This window comes from Musa acuminata, chromosome BXJ3-7 (genome assembly GCF_036884655.1).
Source record: "Musa acuminata AAA Group cultivar baxijiao chromosome BXJ3-7, Cavendish_Baxijiao_AAA, whole genome shotgun sequence".
Classification (NCBI taxonomy): Eukaryota; Viridiplantae; Streptophyta; class Magnoliopsida; order Zingiberales; family Musaceae; genus Musa; species Musa acuminata.
In genome coordinates, this window is record NC_088355.1 from 4,205,468 (window position 1) to 4,221,991 (window position 16,524).

Here is a 16,524-nt window from a genome sequence, read left to right on the forward strand (position 1 = left end):
ATTGATAATGGATCCTAACACTATTTATGTAACGTTTGAGCTATGCGATGTATTATTATTAATTTTATCTTAGGTTTTTTAAATCAATGATCCATATCCAACGAAGTTATCTTACAACATCGAATTATGATAATTTTGAGAATTTTTTTATAAAAAAATTAGTATATGAAAACATATATTTTCTATGCACAAAATGTGAAAACATAAAACAACATATGGAAAGAAAAAGTAAAATATGATATTTTTCATGAGAAATCGCTGCTTTTGTGCGCCGTTACTATATAAATATGATAGTATGCATCACTATATAAATAAAAGAACAAAAAGGAAATACAAAATAGAGATAATAGAACTTATGTCATCGTAATGAAATAAACCTACAAACTTTCTGACGTATGCCATTTAGAATTTTTGGATCCATGTTGATAAGTGATATTTTGGTCCTGGCCACATTACAATCGACGTCACGCCATGCCACCGCTAGGTCAGCAAAAAGAGCACTCTCATGCGCCAAGCCAAGACTCATACCGAGGCATTCCTCGGTATGTCCTGTTTCGCGTGTTCCGGGATAGTGACCGCATAGAGATACCTCCTTGCCTCTGAAGGATCGGGCGTCACGTCAAATCCGTATATGATCGACCTCGTGTAGTATAAAAACCTTTGGTCGGCACTTGGCCAAGAGCGAGAGGCAAAAAAATAAAGAATCAAGCACTAACTCACTCATCGAGAGGCCAAAGTTAGCAACCACATGATAAGGGCTTTCCGTGTAGGAGAGCGGTCATCCACCGAGACGCAACCGTAGAGGCGCCTTCCTCCAGGTGGATCTGACATCTCGATCGGCGCCTAGGGCCTTCTGTCCAAGAGAGCAGACACCCCCGGAGCATGATCGTCCCGACTAAGAGACATCAACGAACATCCCCGCACCAGCATCCCGACGTATGGTCGATCAATCTCGGCGATCCGTTCGACTGACAATTTGACTCCCGACATCGATCCGTGGATCAGGCCGTGCTGACTCATCAGTCACGATACATCAGTTCACCAACACATGTAATGCCAAAATTTACAAATATATAAATATAGAAGTTGATAGTGAGGTCTTATAATCTAAACAACTATACAAGAAAACTCATTGCGAATGCATTTGAAAATATCAAGCTATTAGAAATCTATTTCAAACTAAAATAGCAATCTTCGACCTTCGTACGCTCGTCGATGTTTCGGTTGGGCCAAATGCAGGACCGGACCGGACCGGACCAAAAGTAATTGGGCTTTCGGCCCAACCAGAACCTGATTCACGTGCAATGCACATGATCGTAGCCATTTGATTACGGTTCAGTGTGGAGGTCTTTTTTGGATGCAGAAGTAAAAAACAACTTATGGTGGGTGATAAAAGTTTATTGATTGTACAATTAGTACATCGATTCGGAGTCAACTAATGTCTTACTCCACGTAGGTGGTGATGGGTGAGAAGATTCCGAAGTTGAGCTCTAAAGAATGATGATGAATCTTGTAAAATTATATTGGGCGTATTCATAGGATTCTTATTGAATCTCAAATTAGTTTTTTAATTTTATATATTTGGATAGTTATCAAAACCATAAACGCTAAATGTGTTAGAAGAGAGTCGAAAAAACATATTTGAAGAATTTTTTTATGGTTTAATATTGCCTTCGTTGACGTTTGATGAATCGTCGATAAGGTTATAACTTTCGAAAGGCGATAACATATTGATTACGCTACAATAAGATATTCAAAGTCATATAGTGATGAAGTGTTAATCATGTGAAGATGATGTATCGATCACATGATGATGAAATGTCTATCATATCACGATTAGATTGTTGACAATATTTATTTTTTTATAATATATATTTCAATTATACGCGATATCAGAACAACACATTTATATATACCTTTAGAATTCAGTGACTAATATAATTCATGGATATTATTGAAGAGCATTTGTATATACAGGAAGAGAGATCACGACGTGTGGGGCTTATCTCTCTATGTTTGACCCAATGGCCATAATTGAAGAACCCTAGCGCTCACAATTTCCTGGCCATCGTTCTCAGCTTTATGTGATTGACTTGGGGATATGAGACTTTGAGGCAGTCACTTGTTGGGCATCCCACAAGTAAGCAAAAACAGTGTCTATAATGACACTACTATCTCGTGCTAATTTTGCATAGAGAGAAATCTCCTTCCCTTGATCTCTAATTTGGTATCAGAATCAGATTATTCCTACAGCAATCCTTTAATTGAATTGGAAAAAGAAAGAAGAAGAGCCAGATTTTTCCCCAGGAGGAAATAAGAGTGTTCATTCACAACTGTAAGATGGGAATCATGAAGCCATTTAATCTTACTACAGCTGACTTTTCCGTGTCACTCGTCTCACCGTCACCTTCGTCCTTGTATAGCTCGCTTTTGGAGGTAGGGAGACCACGAAGCGTGGGTTCAAGCTTTCTATGTTTGATTCGAAGTCTCATGAAACTTTGAGGCACGCAACTCTGTGGCGATCGACCGCATGTAACTCGCTTTGTGTTTGATTGAATTGGAGAAGCAAAAAAGACAGGCCACGATCTTTATTCGAAAGGTCAAGGTGGAAAACATGGAAAACCATCATATTTTTGGATGTGCACATCGAAGAAATCGAAGGTTGTGAAAGAAAACAAGAACAGTAATGGAATGTGCGGAACGATGGGGGTGAGAAGAAGAGAAGATGAGGATACAAAAGGAAAGAGCCAAAGAGAAGTCAGAGTTAGAGACCTCCCCACACTGTTTAGCTTGTCGAACTGAGCCCTACTTGTTGACTAAACACTCGTCCCGTTGCCGCTTACTGCACGTCCATCACACACCTCGTTTCCCATGCTTGTATCCTTTTCATCTGATAACTTCGATCTTGTCCCCGTTCATCCATCATCTCTCTTGTTCGTCCTTGAACTTCCAGTCAAACTTATCCTTTGCTACGTAGTTATCAAAGCAGAAAGACCATGAATTAGGAATGGAGGTCCATAAAAGGCTGCTTGCTTGGGACGCAGAATCACCACCAAGCGAGGAGATGGAGCTAGAAGAGCTCAGAAGAGGGCCGTGGACTGTGGAAGAAGACATCGTGCTCGTCGAACACGTCACCGAGCATGGCGAGGGCCGATGGAATGCCCTCGCTCGTCGTGCAGGTACGTACCTCGATCAGCCTATTTGTGTTCGTGTTGTACTCGTTGAGCTTTAAGATAATGGAACTCTCTGTATCACTGGCATGTATCTTGTCAAGGTATTCATGATCGTAGAATGGCGTCTAACTCTCTGTTCCACATGCCCGTACTGATGTGATCTGCCATCCTTCTTTGGAGCAGGTCTGAAGCGAACTGGAAAGAGCTGCAGGCTTCGATGGCTCAACTATCTCCGCCCGGATGTTCGGCGTGGTAACATTACTCCGGAGGAGCATCTTCTCATCCTCGACCTCCACTCTCGCTGGGGAAATCGGTAAGCCATACTAACCTAATACATACAGCGTACATAAACACTGTATATACATCTATACGATATGTGTTACGCACTTATATGGTATGTCTATCCCCGAACAGGTGGTCCAAAATAGCACGGTATCTACCGGGCAGGACTGACAACGAAATAAAGAATTACTGGAGGACTCGGGTGCAAAAGCACGCCAAACAACGCGACGCCGGCGGCGCAGCGCGGCGTCGGTGGACGCCCTGCCTTCCCGAACCAATCCATGCGGCCTCCTGCGTCTTTCCTTCCGCCTCCTACGTCGGCCCCATCGCCGCCCCGGGCCATCCTCCACCGCCCTACTCGTTCGGGCAGCCGGAGCAGGCGATCGCGGCATGCAAGGAGACGGCTGCGTCGTCGTCGTCGTCGACGACGTCGAAGGACTCGATTCCGATCACTGAACAGGGCGGCGGGATGATCGAGGGTGGCGAGGAGATGCTCGGTGTCGGTGGCGGTGGGGATGGGTGGGCCGAGTCCCAGCTGCCTTGTCCCCTGAATCATGACGAGCTTGAGAACGTCGGATGGGAATCAGAGGGCTTGTTGAGCGGTGATTACTTGTGGGCTGTGGATGACAGTTGGTCCATGAATCAGTAGATCTAATTGGATCTATCGTTGCAATTCGTCATGGAGCTGACGATCGAACGAGACGATCATAAGAGCAGTTTTATGTTTGCTTAATGTTACCAGACTTAGCAGGAAGTCTACCATGGCCTCCGCCTGTTTGTCATATTGTCCGGCCGCATGATTCACCTGCATGCGCATCGTCTCCCATATGTGTGGATGTGATGGAAGTAGCAACGAGTCCCCACACACTTGAACAACAAGAGCACGGCATCTTGCACTGTCCACTCTCACAGTTTCTACGATTATCCACTCGTGCATGGGCTGGCGATACGCCTACGTGCTCCTGCACAGCGCTTGGCGTTTCTTACCGCCCACTTTCTACGCACGTTTGGGCTTCAAAGTGATTCGCGATGAGGTAAAATTAGTCAACAAGGGTTGACTAAGTATCAGCCCGATGGAGACGGATCCCAAGTCAAACATGAGCTTTGACCGATGGAATTATGAGGTGCCAAGTTGGAAACGTGCTTCTAAGAAGCAACGCGGGGCGTGACATTTGGTTCATCCGATATATTTTATAAGATGATAATTAATTTAGATCATAAAGACTTTGATGGTTTATTATATCGTTTTGATTCGATAATACATGTATTTTGTCTGCACAGTTGTCAACGTAAAAGTGTTTCTTTTCTACTACTGGTTATAGGGGGGGAGGGAGACGTGGAGCTCCATCGGCCCTTGGCGTCCCTCTCAAATACTCCCATCGTTGCTTGCGAGCATCAGATACTTATCTCTCCTGGTAAAGCTAGTGCATTCGAAACCCAAGAGCTTCCCAATCTCTCCCTGGAGATGATTGGCGATCTCGCAGCTGCTGCACTTATTCCCATCGATCCAGCCGGTGGCCACCTTATCCATGAGCTCCACCACGTAGCGAGGAAAGGGATTCATGAGGAAGCACAACGGGTCCAAGAACTTGAGCTTGCTGGTGCTCGTGCCGTAGAACATGCTGACACGGGACTCCAGTGCCACCGGCACGACGTCCTCGCTTACCTCCGCGAACAGCGGGCTGAACCGGATGAGGTACGGTTCGCGGCAGGTAGTGCCCTCGGGGCACACCACGAGCGCCCCTTCGTGGAGCAGCTTCTTCATCAGTCCTTTGTCCTGATCCCTGTTCCTCGTCAGCCTGACGGTCCTTATAGGGGACAGCATCTCGCTAATACGGCTGACACTGTACGTCGTTGCAGTGACATGGTGACCGAGAGCAGCGGAGATGTAGAGGGGATCGAGGAGGGTGCGGTGGTTGCTGATGTAGAGCTGGCGCCGCGTGGCTTGATGGCTCCGCGGTGAGGTGATGACCCTCGAGTGCATGCCCATGAAGCACAGCAAGGGGACGGAGAAGATGTAGGGGAGGAAGATGAAGATGGCAGCTCGCGCGATGGCGAGGAGGAAGGCGAGGGGGATCCACAGGAACATGCAGAGGGTGGAAATTGGGGTTGGTCTAAAGGCTATTCTGCCATCATGGAAGATGAGGGGCTTGGGGTACTCTGTTCTTGGTAGAACACGCCATTTTCTCTTGTCTGCTTCACTCACCAAGTACACTTCCTGCAACGAAACAAATGTGATTTAGTACGTAATAGGTTGTGCCGGTCGTGTCTTCGTGGAAGATCTTATAGGCTTCGTCTAACCTTGCAGTGGGAGAAGAGGGGAAGATGAACAGAGTTCGGATAGCCTCCAAATCCAATAACATCGGCTTCCCTTGCCTTCTCTCTTCCCAACAACACCTTTGAGGCCAGACTGTCCTTCTCCATCAACCCGGTGTAGTACCCACCAAACACCTTCAACTCCCTCCCCACCGCTACCTCCACCTCCAAATACTCCCTCAGAAACCCTTCCACCATAACCGTGGGCATTGCGCTGACGCACACCTTCCTTTGGCTCCTCCTCAGGATCTCAAACCCTTCCATGCCGACGTCCTCCAAGAAAAACTTGGGCAGCACAGTCCTCCCTAACTTGAACTTCTCCTTCCTCAGCCCACAGAAGCAGACCACTACCATGATCCTTAGCCTCATCTCATGGCCGAGACAGGCAATCACAGGGTACAATAGCAAGAGGAGAAGGGCCCTGAAGAACCCTCCTGCTTCCATGGCCACGAGCATGAAGTATGGGAAGATGGAAGAAGACCTCAGAAGGCCTCCCTCCATGTGACAAACTACGGTTTGGCCAGAGAGCTTATCAGGTAGAGGAGGCCACTTCTGAAACCTTATGTGGGTTGCATGGGCACTTCTGAGTCTCCGCAGAAGAAAACGATAGAAGTAGGCAAAGAACTTGGAGAAGGACTTCGATGCCATCTTCCTCTTTTCTCTGTGTCTTATCTAGCATGAGATTGACAAGGAGGCGGCTGGCATTTATAGAGCCATTCGGACCAAATGGCTGGCGAGTTGTTCAAACATGTCTACACTGGCCATCGCGGTTCTCTTCAGGGCCCTTTTTCCCATAGCAGTTGCAGCGAGAAGAGTCATCCATTGATCATCCACGGAAGCAATGCAAACATGACCCACCCCGACCTAATTCTAGTTAGGACATTGATGGCGAGTAGGACTCCGTGGAAGTCTCGGTGGCGAGACGTCCGCCATGAATCGAGCAGATCAAATGATTGTGATGTAGGCGTTAAGACACCTCCATGGGAGTTCAAACATGGAGAACGTGGTGTTACTGTAATTTATCTCTTGATCAACTACATCTCACAGGAAAGAATAATGGATGATGGCAAGGAAGGGAGAGGGAGATATTGCGCATAAGAATAAGAAAAAGATGAAGGCTTTGGCTCATAGGTTGATTGGTCAAACTGTCAGATATATATAGATCACATCAGTTATGTAATATGAGTTTGTAGCGTCAACATGAATTCTTGATAGTAATTGTAACTGGTCTTGCAAGCCTGTTCACAAGATAAATACAGAGCAGAATGAGAAACTTCAAAGGATGACTCTTTGTTGCAATCATCCAAACCTTGTCCTACTCTTTATATGAAATTTCAAATCTACTACACAACAAGATATCCCAAGGAATTTATTCCATCATTCATGTTGACTATAACACAGAAAAGTAGTTAGGCTTTTATAATTTGGAGCCCAGTTGTAGTTGAAATGCAGAGTTCTTCTTTCCAAAGTACAGGAATTTGGCTAACAAAGAGACACAAAAGTCCTGAACTTAAAGCAGAGTAACAAATCTGAGGGCTGTATTAGCGCTGGATTCTTGGATCATGCTCGTTACTCTCATCATCAGGCCATCATGTACTATCTTCATCTCTTGTGCTGGTTGACTTGTGAAGCCGGAAGTTACGAGGGAGTCATTTTCCTGCTGAGTTCAGAATTATGTTCATAGCCTAACTAAATACTTTCATAACAACTATCTGAAGGTCATGCCACAAGAGAGTAAAGAGCAAAGAAAAGAGGTGGAAAAACAACACAAGATGTGGCTTTCAAGAATGAAGGATTTAGTCAATGACTACTAACAACCTTGCTACTGATTAAAATTGTTTAAATTTCTGAAACATGAACCATTTTTCTTTGACACTGTCACATAAGCCACACACTTTGCAATATAAATATCATAATAGTCTGAATTTTATCATAGCAGCATTCCACGCTGCATAACCTGCAAGCAACTTGAAAGAAACCTAACCTTGATCACTTATTGCTTGGGCTCCACTGTGAGTGAATACTTGGCTGTCCTCCAGTTGACCAAGGAGAAAAAACTTTGGTACTAATCTTTATAGAAGACAAGGAATCTCTTTGTATCATTCTCAAGTTGAGTCAGCATAAAGACTTTTCAACTTTTATTCTTGATTATGAGGAAAACTCCATGAGGCCGGATTTGAATTAGCAATGCAGCTACCATGTGGCTTCTTTGGATGGCTTCCATGCAGCAGAAAACCTATGTACTTGGCAAAACCACACCACCAGAAACGTGGATTGCCATAAGATGAAACAGATGAGCCAATTTGATCAGCTGGCACAACTCAATCAACCATAATCTCGCCAGAAAAGGAAGGCATAAAGCAAAAAACACATGATAATGATTTGGAGACTGGATGTAGATGTCGCTGCAGGCTCTGCACCCCACTGTACACTCAGAAAAGTATGTTCTTGGAGGGGAGAAATGAAACGTAGACCTCTTGAGAAGTCCGATGGGGACTGCACTTGCATGTGGTAGCTTCTGTTGCACAGATCCACAGCCTGTTCTTGGAGGCTTGATAGTTGGTAAAAGCTCAGTTTCAGATTGAGACAACTCATGATCCTGTTGCAATGGCAAATCAGAAATGTATCATCATGAATTTATGATGGCCAGTTAATGCGCCAAAGCCATTCATGCATATAACTTGATGACCAATTTGCTTGATTTTTTGCAGTGCCAATAAACCTCCCTTGTCCATGGCTTTGGAATCTATACATCATGAAAAACTCCTGATGTATCCTGTCCAATAGCAATGACAAACTTCAAGCCAAGATTCTAATCAGATGAAGCCAATGACCCAGTCGATGGCTGGATGAAAGATGGAGGGATGTTTAAACGAAAGATGGAAGCAAGACAAAATGATAATATATAAATGCTCAGCTCTATATTTCTATCCAGCAGATCTATTTATATTTCTATCAACTGAATAAACAGTTTCAGTTAAGGCTAACTATGCAAATGGTAGTTATTGAACCAAAATCTGAATCACGGGCACCCATGTGAACCTGATCAGTAAACACTGGAAGACTTTGTCATGCTTACACTTCTGAAAAGGTAAGGAGATCTGCAGTGAGGTTTATCTTCAAATTGATACACCAGCTTGTGTTGCCCCTCAAGGTACTTCCTCTCAACTGCCAAAATCTTTTGGTCAGTATACTGTGTTATTGAAGCATTTCTTCAATCAGTTACATTATTTGACATGAAAGCTGAAGAGCAAAATGTCATGATAGGAAAAGGAAAGAAGAGAAGGATAGGAAAAGGACAAAGATAATCAAATTATTCTACAGACTGGAATAGTTTCTTGTAACAATATTGAAAAACAGAGCAGCAACATGATGACATGATAAAGTGAGCAGGGAAAGAGAGGCTCTAAAGAGAAGCCCAAACTCCATGTGGAAATAATCAGTTGATCCCATGGACAAAACAAATATACAGCTTCAGAGCAATCTACAGAACATACACAATTCAAAATGCATGTGGAATCCATATCATATATGAATCAGATAATGATACTTGTCGGATATTTTTCAGAAGCAAACCAAATAGAACAATTAATTATGAATTCTTTTGCCAATCAAGGTATAATTTTTAGAAACTTGACGATGTTATCTCAAAGAAAAAGCATGAGCCAACACCAGTCAGAATCCTCTCGTCTCGCAAGCGCATCTAATTGGAATGTAGATAACAAAGTTGAAACTAATAAAGATCCTGTTACTTTCCTTTGACATGACAACAGACAAACATAAACTTCAGCAAATTCAACACGAATAAGAGGGATCAACATATCCTTTCCATTCGACAAGAAACAGAGTGATCACGATATCCTTCTAAGCAACAAATCACGAGGTGTGTTGTAGAGGAAACCCATCGGACGAAGAGATGGAAAGAAATTTCTGGGATGTTGATTGGAGTCGACCGGATTCAGACTCTTCTTAGTTCGAATCCGGGATCCAACCGGGGAGCTCGCCTCCATTGCACCGGACACCGAGGAACCCTAAACCCTCTTCCGTTGCACGTGATGTCGAGCTACCCATTGATCCGGAATCGGGATCTGTGCGGCTCATTCAACGCGTAATCTGCGTCCGTCACGCTTTACGAATCGTGTTAGATTCTGATTCTTAAGTAAAGGCCAACCCAAAAACCCAAGCTGGCGGCCGAATGGCCCGAATATCCAATCTTATTGGGCCGGATCGGGTTGTATTGGGTTGGGTTGGAATCACGAATCTTCAATTGAACATAACATGGATTCGATCCGGTTTACAGAAAAGCCTAACCCGACCCGACATCGAATCCAACACGAACCTGACACCTACGCGGTTGATCCGTGGGACATTTGACAGCGAGCTTTGGTCGATTAATCGTGGTGTTAGTTAGTTAATGCGGTCATTAAGAACCCTACATTCGCAAATGTGGACCGATAAGAGGATTCTATAATCTCATGCACATAGATAAGAAAACATAGAACTCTTAGATCTTTTCTCATGCTTTCCCAACTGGAATCCAAAGAATACATGACCAGAGCACAGCCAACTCTCATTCTATACGCAACAGTCCACGATTTAATTGGAAGACATGTATCGACGAACGTCTAATTACATTCCCCAAAAAAAGGAATCATTGAGCTCACAGCGTGATACTCTTCGCCACTGCCACTGCAAATTTACAGCAGCAGGAGGAGGAGGAGGAGGAGGAGGAGGAGGAGGATCGACTAGTTATCGGAAACCTTCGGCGACAGTTCATCGAGCAGGATCTGCATCACCTTCACCTGCACCTGCAGGCTCACGATGTAGTTGGCAGCCTCACGGAAGAGCCCGTCGAGCTCCTGCACGGAGGGGCCGTTGGGCACCAGCTCCTGCAGCACCTCGAGCTTCCTTTCGATGCAGCTCATGGCCTTTCTGCTTCGTGCGGTTCTCTTCTTCGAGATCAATGGCTTCCCGGTCCATCTTACGGTTGCACCACCAACCCTCTTGGTTCTGGCCATCTGCTTCCTTCCTCCGAGCACTCGGGCATGCATGGCCGGAGAACCAAGAGCAAACCTTCTTGAGATCGGCGTCTCGTCGCCGATCTTTTTGGCTTGCAGATGTAAATGGATGTCTCAAGAAAGAAAGAGCGAGCGAGAAAGATGGAGAGAGAGAGAGAAGAGGACGGATTGCTACACGACCCAGTAACACACAAGGAAACTTATATATAACTGCGTGTGTGTGTGTGTGTGTGTGAGAGAGAGAGAGAGAGAGAGAGAGTGATGAGGTGGGGAGGACAGGGTTTGCTTGCGTCAAAGATCATGTTCTCCCAACGTACTGCACATGCATGCACATGATCAAATAAGGGAACAGTGAGGCACCGGCCACCGCTGTTCCCCGCGCCCCACCTCCGTGACCTCGCAAGAACACCCTGGATTATTCCCTCTCCCTTTCGGTTCACTGTATTCTGATTCATGGGCCTTCATCTCCTCCCCCGTTCCAGCTCAATATTGGAGGTGACAAAAGGATTCCCATCTTCTAGCTAGGTTGGCTTGTCGAAGGAGAACTACTTGGGTCGTCGGCCACCTTCACTTTGTGTTTTCCTACAGGGGACCATGATGGGTTTCGAATGATTAAGATACAAGATGTTGCAGCACCTCTGTACATGTTTGCTGATGTATGTGGAAACAAGGGAGAAAGAAGCCTAAATCTTGCTCACTGGGGATTAGGATGAGGGGATGTTCCCTTGTGACCAAGGTTGAGATGATGTGCGACTACTTTGTTTCTTCTTCTCTGTGAGATTTCTTAAAGATCAAGCTATATGATGATGTAGCAGCTTGTAGAAGCTTTTGTGGTCGTCATCTGCTCAATATATTAGTTTAAGGGGATGGACTGGAATGGACCAAGCAATCATGAATGTTTTGATGACTAAGAAGTATATGAGCAATGAAATTAGTGTAGCATTTTGTTGGACATGGATTATTAATTAACCAGATTTATGTTTCTCTCTCTCTCTCTCACTCACTCATTCTCACCCAATTCTAACACTTCACACTATCTTTTGGGTCGCATTAACACATGCGATGACACTTCATGTCACACTGCTGAGACTAACTTTGTGCCAAGTTACCAAGCTTTCAACCCCTATGTCTGGTGCAAGAAAAGGATATCCCAGACTTTTGACCTAGTGAAATCTAGCCAGGGCTTTGGGGAGGAAATGAAGCTTAGTTAAACACACAGATGAAGTGGCAGCCAAGTTGAAGAGTAATTCTGAAATAGAATGCATGTAAGAACATCTTCTTTCACAGTATCCAAGTGAAACAAGACTCATCGTTTAAGGTTTGACATTGATGAGTCTGGATCTCCTGTTGGCCATGAGCAACTGGTGCTGGAGAGAGCTACCAGATTAGACATTATTTGTATCATACCAACATACTGTGTTATTGTCTTCAAAAAAATGGAGACACTATACAGGTGAATTACATAATGTCACGAGCAATCAACATAGTAATTTTTGGACTTTAAGAATGTTTTGTTTTATTGATCTAAGAACGCAAACTGCAGATTGTTTGTTGTCATTGCTGTTCAACAAGTGACGGTCAGCCAAAGCTACAAGGAAAAGACTTAGCCTTGCAGAAACCTGCAGAATGGTCAGCAGCAAACCAAGAAAACGACAATATTAAGGTGACGGGCATCAGAGACTCTTTGAATTGCTCTCTGTGAGCAAATCATGATGCTTGGTGGCTTGAATGATTGCTGCTCCTATCTGGAGGTGTCTTTTATTGCTCATTGAGGACTCTGCCAATGAGTGCAAGTTGGCTTCTTCATCCACAAAGTTTCTTTCAACCTAAAAAGAAACACTGATCTGATTACAAAGGAGACCAACAAGGGTAAAGAAAAGGGAAGATCACTACTTACCAATAGCTCATGATGTGTACTGGAAAACAAATTCTAATGGTTGGCTTAGCAAGAGAAAATTACCTCAATGACTAATTTTTGTGCTGACCTCTGCATTAATTCATACTGAAACACTTACATGATGTTTTTTACGGAGTCAGATTGATCCTCTCAGTGTTACTGGAGGGAAAGAAAGCAAAGCAATGTGCTATCTTCTCTTCTCAGTGCTGGCTGGAATTTACTGAACATTCTGAATAGCAATTTGAACCATCAATCAACTTATGATTGTCAAGCTGTAAAATTAGCTGGAAAATCCATCACATATTAAGCAGACCATGTAAAATTGCATCAACATTGTTACCACCACAATGCATTGAGGGCATTCATTAGAACAGAGTTGGTAGGGAACAAGATTATCCACTGACTCGTGGAATATGAAAAAAATATGCATGCCATCTATGGCCAGAAACAATGTTAACCAAACAAAAGTCAGAAAAAAAGGAAACAAACATTTTATACTGCAAAATATTATCATGACCAAGCCGTGCCACAAGACATACAAGTCTATGATGCATCCATGTATTGAGCATGCCCATTTGACTTGAGAAACTTCTATACTAAGACTACCATGATACCGGTGGCCAACCCGATGGCAGCCAAAGTGAACAAGCATTCATCTAGGAGTGGCATCTGAACCCTTGCCTCACGTCTCTGAGGCTGCTCATTCGTGACTGTTGCTGGTACCCTTCTTGAAATCTTCACTCTGAAGCTTATTCTTATGTGGCCAGCTGCGGCATTTAAATGAAGTTCCCTCACATCTTCTACAGGCCTATCTGGTTCTGGGACTGGGGGCCGCTCAACTGGTGCTACAGCTTCTGAACTAGTAGGATTTGTTTGAGGGTCCTCACTCAATGGAGCAATTGGTTGTTCATTGATGGTTAATGGCAATGACAGCTGAGGAACAATTGGTGGTTTGCTAAGCATGTACTGATGAATCTAAGTCTAAATCAACATAAGGATCATTAACATCAGATCAAGTGATAAAATCTAATTCAAAAGAGATCAGAGTATACATCATCTATGAGTTTCTGCCACTCGGGTGCCAAATCTGGGAGTTGCTTCCCGTGACCTAATGGCAAGAACATGCCTTTCTTCCTTTGTGTATTCTAGTGACCCTAATGCCCCATCAGGTTTTGTTGACATGAAAGCAATTAGGGCTACTGAGGCTGTCCGAACTGAAAAAGCAAGACAAAAGAATTGCATTAATCAAAGTATTTTAATAGACCGATGGTTTGTGAAAAAATGGGGACATATAGTGAATTGAATATGATATAAATGCAGTTTAAGCAATTAAGTGGCACATTTTATTTTTAGATTTCTCGAAAGGTCCTTAGCACTTCTTTGGCTACTCTCGGAAATTGGCGAAATATGGAGGGAAAAGATTTTATTTTTATTATTTACATAAAATTTCTCTCCTCTTCTGTTCTCTAATTTTATCAAACCAAACATGAGAAAATATTTTATTTCCCTTCATTTCTCACCTTGCATCCAAAAGGAAAGAAAGTAAAAATCTCTTCTCTTTTCTCCAAGAGTTATTATAAAAAAAAAAAAAAAGATTGATAGGCTAAGTTACAATTTACAAACTGGCTCATGTACAAGTTGCAAGCGACAATCAACATGACGCAAATATTTACCAAGAAATTAAAATCTTGGTCCGGTATCAGTTTTAACAACCGATCAGACTGACATGAAACCTTGCATTCACCCATAAGCCCATTCAACTCCACATATCACTTCCTATGCAAAACTTGCGATGAAGAATCTTGATTACCACATTTTCATGAAGCAAGATCAACCACTTGTCCAAATGTAAAGAGCATGAGTACATTCCACAAACCAAAATTTGAACTGTAGATCCATAATTTAGGCAAAAATTCCAACAGAATAATTATTATCCACAGTAGGTAAAATGCCAAATGACATGTTTATAAACAAAAGCAAATTAGCATAGCACAAAGCTCGTGTAGTATACTAACCAGGAAATAAGAGCAAACTACGAAAAATTGGTGCTCGACTGCATCAATTGCTGCCAAATAATAACATAAGCTGGAGTACAATGAGTACATAATCTTTTGCAAATAAGGCAACAGATACAGTTCTGATTAACAAAAAATGTGGGAGATTAGAGGCAAGCAACAAAATAGGGTGCAAAAATATATGGGAGAAACCAGGTTGAGATCAAAGCCAATTTCACCCACTTATGGTTTTAGAAAAATAGCATTTAACCCACCTACAGTTAGGTCTGTCCATGCCATGGCATGTCAGTATCCATCTGTAGTATTACCACATGTGATAGCCATGTGAATTGGGTTTTTAATCCCTAAAACGGTAGTAAATCTCAAATTTGATGGAACAAGGAACCTAATTACTACTACAAGGAGCTTTATCCCATCATATATAAGAATTGGTCTCCAGACCCAACTCCATGTGCCTTTTATGCATTTAGACATAACAGCAAGCAGGTAACGACAAGCCTTCGAGTGGAGAGACCTAGGCCCAAGTGGATTTAAAATCATTTCTTAAACCATGTGCTGGCAGTATGAATTTGTATAACACCACATACGGGCAAATTTTTATTTTTCTTTCCATAAAGTGAACCAATTTATTGCAACTATAACCAAAAGATATGTAATATACATATGCTGTAGTTTCTAAAAGTGGTATTTCTACAATAATTTATGAAGTGCAATTAGAAACCTAATCATAGGCCTCCATTATCATGGTTCAGAAGATAATCTTTGCATCCACGATAATTCCATTTTAGAATGAATCACCATAAACATGTCATGGATCAGGAGATAGTGTAAACACGATGGAACAAAGAGTGGTTGTGCATCTTGTTTAGTTTCAAACTCCTTCTTTGCTTCCAATACAAGATTGTTTTAGAATGAATCACCAAAAATATGCAAGGAAATATACATAAAAATGTGGAACATACCACTCCATGATGCTGTCAGTGTTGAGGATGACGATTTGATATGCTTAAGCAAATCTTCGTTTGTGTTTTGGACCGGCCATTTGGCTGAGACGAAGATTGGGGAACCAATTAAACGAATGAGAGACACAAATATGAAAATACACAATTTCATGAAGAGGTTATTGCTAAGAACAAAGCTTACAGTTAGCAACATGAACGCAGGAGGTTTAAAAGGGTAATCTGCCGGTAATTAGAATCTCCCATGATATACCCCTCCCTCAGAAGAAGGGCAACTGAGGGTTAGCGTTCCGGTCAGGGATTGGGAATCACCACCTCGAGCGGAGGGCTCATGAAGTCATCAGAGGCATTGGATTGCATCTCCTTCATTTCCTGAAGGATCCGCTTTACCGCCGTGTTCTTCCTGTTGTACTTCTCCTCCGCCATAATCCGCCGGAGTATATGCTTTTCCTGCACTCTGTAAGGAGGCGCAGCTTCGGACGCCAGAGCATGGATCAATTCGATGTATCGACCAACGTTTTTTCGGCACCTGTCCATTTGGACACACGCTTACGTAGGCCACGTGGTGGAGTATGATGGCTCAACTGCTACTAATTGTGTTTGCTAACTTGTAGCCAATCAGGTAGTTCGCCTACTGGTACGTAACGTTACATGTGGGCGTCGGGTTCGGCTTCCCTGTCCGATGCCAGACAGGGTTCGAGCTATTCCAAGCCAACGATCTGCGTAGAAGCCTGTTACGCGTGGGATCCACCACTAGAGTGAGTTAGAACCCGTCTGAAGCAGAACAGGTGATCCTCACCCGATTTTAACTGGCTACTCCTGGCGAGCTCTACTCTATCAGCCAACCCGAGCTCGCTACCTAGG

General features: G+C 43.4%; 2 protein-coding genes, 1 long non-coding RNA gene and 1 pseudogene across 4 annotated transcripts; 1 reads left to right on the forward strand and 3 right to left on the reverse strand.

Annotated features, from left to right (window-relative positions):
- Window positions 1-2,950: 2,950 nt before the first annotated feature.
- LOC135642020 (transcription factor JAMYB-like) lies at window positions 2,951-4,237 on the forward strand. The gene is made up of 3 exons (XM_065157789.1): window positions 2,951-3,179; window positions 3,357-3,486; window positions 3,588-4,237. The coding sequence occupies exons 1-3, from the start codon at window positions 3,008-3,010 to the stop codon at window positions 4,102-4,104; spliced, it is 819 nt and encodes a 272-aa protein (XP_065013861.1). The 5' UTR covers window positions 2,951-3,007; the 3' UTR covers window positions 4,105-4,237.
- Window positions 4,238-4,664: 427 nt separating this feature from the next.
- LOC103991086 (probable glycerol-3-phosphate acyltransferase 3) lies at window positions 4,665-6,798 on the reverse strand. Its single transcript, XM_009410447.3, has 2 exons — window positions 5,757-6,798; window positions 4,665-5,673 (listed from the first exon to the last, which is right to left on the reverse strand). Exons 1-2 carry the CDS (start codon window positions 6,417-6,419, stop codon window positions 4,822-4,824), a joined length of 1,515 nt encoding a protein of 504 aa, XP_009408722.2. The 5' UTR covers window positions 6,420-6,798; the 3' UTR covers window positions 4,665-4,821.
- Window positions 6,799-7,166: 368 nt separating this feature from the next.
- LOC103990536 (uncharacterized) lies at window positions 7,167-9,859 on the reverse strand. Of its 2 annotated transcripts, XR_010498118.1 has the most exons (3): window positions 8,851-9,859; window positions 7,756-8,547; window positions 7,167-7,428 (listed from the first exon to the last, which is right to left on the reverse strand). It is a non-coding gene; the product is annotated as an uncharacterized LOC103990536 (long non-coding RNA). The 2 variants fall into 2 exon arrangements; XR_010498117.1 differs by having other exon boundaries at window positions 7,756-9,859.
- Window positions 9,860-13,008: 3,149 nt separating this feature from the next.
- LOC135642850 (ubiquitin-conjugating enzyme E2 32-like) lies at window positions 13,009-16,138 on the reverse strand (annotated as a pseudogene).
- Between the last annotated feature and the right edge of the window lie 386 nt (window positions 16,139-16,524).

Coding starts and splice junctions, on each gene's coding strand:
- LOC135642020 (XM_065157789.1), top strand. CDS start 3,008: ATGGAGGTCCATAAAAGGCTGCTTGCTTGGGACGCAGAATCACCACCA. Junction 3,180..3,356: donor TGCCCTCGCTCGTCGTGCAG/GTACGTACCTCG, acceptor TCTTTGGAGCAG/GTCTGAAGCGAACTGGAAAG. Junction 3,487..3,587: donor CACTCTCGCTGGGGAAATCG/GTAAGCCATACT, acceptor ATCCCCGAACAG/GTGGTCCAAAATAGCACGGT.
- LOC103991086 (XM_009410447.3), bottom strand. CDS start 6,419: ATGGCATCGAAGTCCTTCTCCAAGTTCTTTGCCTACTTCTATCGTTTT. Junction 5,674..5,756: donor CCCTCTTCTCCCACTGCAAG/GTTAGACGAAGC, acceptor GTTTCGTTGCAG/GAAGTGTACTTGGTGAGTGA.